Here is a 4,386-nt window from a genome sequence, read left to right as displayed (position 1 = left end):
CCAGCCCTTCCTCGTGCAAACAGATACCCCTTCATCAAATTTCTGCCCTCTCTTGCTGTGTGCACGAGTGCTTCCTCTGTGAGATGGGTTACATGAATAAGCCAGGACTGAAATCCGGTTTGGACAGGTTCAAGCACATGCGAGTCATTTCACGCAGAGAAGCGGCAGAGTCTAGAGGAATGATCTCTGGCTGCAGGACTAGAGAGACCCAGGTGTGACCCTGAGCAGTCTCTTCACCTCTCCCAGCTTTAGTTCCTTATCTGCAAAACACAGCGCATAACACTTCACTCGCAGAATGGCCGCAGCCCGTGTTGATGGAATAACGTGCATCTGTGGAAATTGTTATTAATAATCATCAGGTATTATCAATTAATTATTATTATTCATTTATTCACTCAATTATTATTCATTAGTAATAATTAATGAGAGATGATACCTATATTTGGATGGCGTACTATTTATTTAGTTTTAATTTTTTGGGGGGGCCACACTGTATGCGGGATTTTAGTTCCCTGACCAGGGATCAAAGCCACACCCCCTTGCAGTGGAAGCATGCGTGGACCACTGGACCACCAAGAAAGCCCCTGGCATACTGTTTAATATTAACAGATAACACTGGTCGTGTGCCCTGTGTCAGAGACTTGATACACGGCAACCCTATGAGTACTCTGTAAGTACTAAAATTATCTCCAACTTGCATATGAGGTTTTACAAGAACCTATAGCTTGTCTAAATCTCACGGCTATTCAGTCATTGTCGTTCAGTTGCTAAGTCATGTCCAACTCTTTGCGACCAAATGGACACAGCTATTTAATGCAAGGTTGAATGTTCAGATCCAGGTCTATCTGACTTTAGTTAACGATGCAGATATTAGATCATCTGAGATGAAGCTAATTACATATATCTTCTTTTTTTCCCTTGAAAATCTATTGAGGGTAGGACAGGTTAGGTAACTTGCCCAAGTTTAGCCAATAAGGGATACTTAGAAAGCTGGGCTTCCCTGGTGGCTTAGCGTGAAAGAATCTGCCTGCGGTGCAGGAGACCCGGTCCGAACCCTGGGTCGGGAAGATCCCTGCAGGAGGAAAAGGGCAATCCACTCCAGTATTCTGGGAAATCCCATGGACAGAGGAGCCTGGCGGGTATAGTCCACGGGATCATAAGGAGCTGGACACTACTGAGTGACTAACACACGCGCGCGCTCACACGCAGAGAGAACTCCTACTAGACAGGCCGCGCCTGTTTGTCTTCACGCCCACTCTGTACTGGGCGGAGCACGTGTCAATGCTCCCGAAACGTTTCCGGGATGACCTGAGCAGACAAGGCGGGAATCCTGACTCAGGGTGTGTATTCTTCCGCCCACACTGTGTCAACTCCCTTCCAAATCAACAACCACCAGAACCTGAAGACACAGTCACCGAGGCCGAGATCAGGTGCTCCCAGCCACCACCCCCATCCTGGGCTTCTGCACCTCCTAGAAGATGTGGTGCCCTTAAATCCACCCTTGATCCATCACACATTAAATAAACACGTACTGAGTACCTATAATGTACCGGGCTACGTGCTCTTTTGCCAGGTCTCCAGGGTAGAGTTCTGAGTGAGACAGACCTAGCTCCTTCCCCCAGGCTTGCAACCCAGTTGGAGAGACACTGAATAACTGAACAAGCATACAAGTAATTTAAAATGGTAACAGTTGGTTTGTAATATGTGGATAGAAAATAAAGACACACAGTTTGATAGAGAATTTTTTAACGAAGGGTTATCTGGACTTCCCTGGTGGCTCAGACAGTAAAGCATCTGCCTACAATGTGGAAGACCTGGGTTCAATCCTTGGGTCTGGAAGATCTCCAGGAGAAGGAAATGGCAACCCACTCCAGTATTCTTGCCTGGAAAATTCCATGGACAGAGAAGCCTGGTAGTCTACAGTCCATGGGGTCGCAAAGAGTCGGACACGACTGAGTGACTTCACTTTCCTTTTTTTTCCTATCTGAAGACAAGACATTGAAAAATTATGCCAAAGATGTCTAGGATTCCCAGAAATGGGAAAAGCAAGAAGGGGGAGAAAGTATCCCAGACAAAAGGGACTACATGTGGGAATTCTTCAAGGCTGGTGGGACCTTGCAACATTTGAGGAAATGGAAGTGTCCCTGTAGGGCTTTGATAGATGGAAGAAGAGGAACCAGGACGTGAGTTAAAACTGATACAGCCACTGGGAGAACAGTATGGCGTTTCCTTAAAAAGCTAAAACTATAGCTACCATATGACCCAGCAATCCCACTCCTGGGCGTACACCCAGAGGAAAACCTAATTCAGGATATGTGTGCACCCCCCCCCCCCGCCCCTGCAGTGTCCATTGGAGCAACAGGCGCTACAGGGAAGCAGGCCAAGTGTCTGTCGACGGGGGATGGGTGAAGAAGGTGAGGCGCGCACGTGCAGATGGAATCGCACTCGGTCGTGACAAGCAGTGAGACAGGGCCACTTGTGGCGATGGACCTAGAGACTGCTGCGCAGAGTGCAGTAAGCAGGACGGGAACAACAAGTATCGCATATTAACACGCGGACGTGGGATATAGGGAAGTGGCGCAGATGATCGTATTTGCAAAGCAGAAATAGAGACAGGCATAGAGCACAAACCTGTGCACCCCAAAGGGGCACGTGGAGTGGCGGGGTGGGAGGAATTGGGAGGCTGGGGCTGACACACGTCCACTATTGGTACTGTGTGTAAGACAGACAAGCGAGGAGAACCCACTGTGTAGCGCAGGGAACTCTATCAGTGCTCTGCGGTGAGCTGACTGGGAGGGACGTCCAAGCGGAGGGAGGGTCTGTACACGCATGGCTGATTCACTTTGTTGGACGGTGGAAACTAACACAGCACTGTAAGGCGAGTCTACTCCAATAAAAGATTAATTTTGAAAAAGCCCTCTCCATCGCACCCCCTCCCCCCCAAAAAAACCTGAAGCAACTGGCAAAGTTTGATGCGGAACATGAGGTTTATTCTAAGAATAACAGGGGAGAGATGAAAAGCTTTAAGCAGAGGAGCGACCCTAGAGACTGTGTTTCAAAGCCTCCATGAGCTACTTCTTGGAGGATTGTAGCAGCAAGAGTGGGATCAGGGAGGCCAGAGAAGAGGGTGTCTCATATACACAAGTGGCGTGATGGCTTGGATCTGGCTGAGGCAAGGTGTACAGAGACACGTTTGTGAACTACTTTGCAGTGTGTTTGTGCTTAGATGGAGAGGTCCCTGGAGCTGGGCAACATGACGAGGGTCCAGGAATTCGTCTTGCTGGGCTTGTCCACGAGCCCAGAAACAAGGGAAGTCCTGTTTGCCGCCTTCCTGACCCTCTACCTGCTGACCCTCCTGGAGAACGCCCTCATCGTCTTCCTCGTCTGCAGCCACACCGAGCTCCACAAGCCCATGTACTTCTTCCTGGGCAACCTGAGCTGCCTGGAGATGTGCTACGTGTCCGTGACCATGCCCAGCCTGCTCGCGGGGCTGTGGACGGGACCCTGCCACGTGCCCTTCCCAGCCTGCCTGACCCAGCTCTTCTTCTTCATCGCCCTCATCTGCACAGAGTGTACCCTGCTGGCCTCCATGGCCTGTGACCGCTACATGGCCATCTGCCGCCCACTGCACTACCCGCTGCTCATGCGGCCCCAGGTCTGCCTGGGCTTGGCCGGGACTTCGTGGCTTGGTGGGCTGCTGGTCTCGGTGGTCAAGACAGCATGCATCGCCAGCCTGTCGTACTGCGGCCCCAACGTCCTCAACCACTTCTTCTGTGACGTCTCCCCACTGCTCAACCTGTCCTGCACCCATGTGGCCCTGACCGAGCTGGTGGACTTCCTCTCGGCCATCGTCATCCTCTGGGGCTCCCTCCTGGTGGCCACAGCCTCCTACGTGGCCATTGCCAGGGCTGTGCTCTGCATGCCTTCGGCCGCCGCCCGGCTCAAGGCCTTCTCCACCTGCGCCTCCCACCTGGTGGTGGTGGGCATCTTCTACTCGGCCACTCTCTTCATCTACGCCCGCCCCAGCCGCATGGAAGCCATGGACCTCAACAAGGTGCTGTCGGTCATCTACACGGTGGCCACGCCCATGTGCAACCCGGTCATCTACTGCCTGCGGAACAGAGAGGTCCAGGCAGCTTTCCGTAGAACTCTGCATGGGTCCCGAGGCTGAGCAGCTAGGGGCATGGTGGAGAACTCGAGTTGTCAGCACTTGATATTCACCCAGCATGCCCTTCATCCTTTGACAATGTGTGACTCAGTGCTATCTAGCACATTCACAGCGTTGCGCAGCCAATACCATTATCTGACTCCAGGCATTTTCGTCACCACCAAGACAAGTGGTGGATAAAGAAGATGTGGTGCAGGCGTGCCACGGAGTATTAGTCA

At 51.6% G+C, this 4,386-nt stretch overlaps 1 protein-coding gene across 1 annotated transcript; it reads left to right on the top strand.

Moving 5' to 3' along the window:
• Window positions 1–3,226: 3,226 nt before the first annotated feature.
• LOC138419653 (olfactory receptor 6Z7-like) lies at window positions 3,227–4,171 on the top strand. Its single transcript, XM_069552496.1, has one exon. The coding sequence runs from the start codon at window positions 3,227–3,229 to the stop codon at window positions 4,169–4,171; it is 945 nt and encodes a 314-aa protein (XP_069408597.1).
• The last annotated feature ends 215 nt before the right edge of the window (window positions 4,172–4,386 follow it).

The sequence above is a fragment of the Ovis canadensis genome, chromosome 14 (genome assembly GCF_042477335.2).
Source record: "Ovis canadensis isolate MfBH-ARS-UI-01 breed Bighorn chromosome 14, ARS-UI_OviCan_v2, whole genome shotgun sequence".
NCBI lineage: Eukaryota > Metazoa > Chordata > Mammalia > Artiodactyla > Bovidae > Ovis > Ovis canadensis.
Note: the sequence above shows the minus strand (reverse complement) of the source record. Positions and strands in the feature narration are given on the sequence as shown.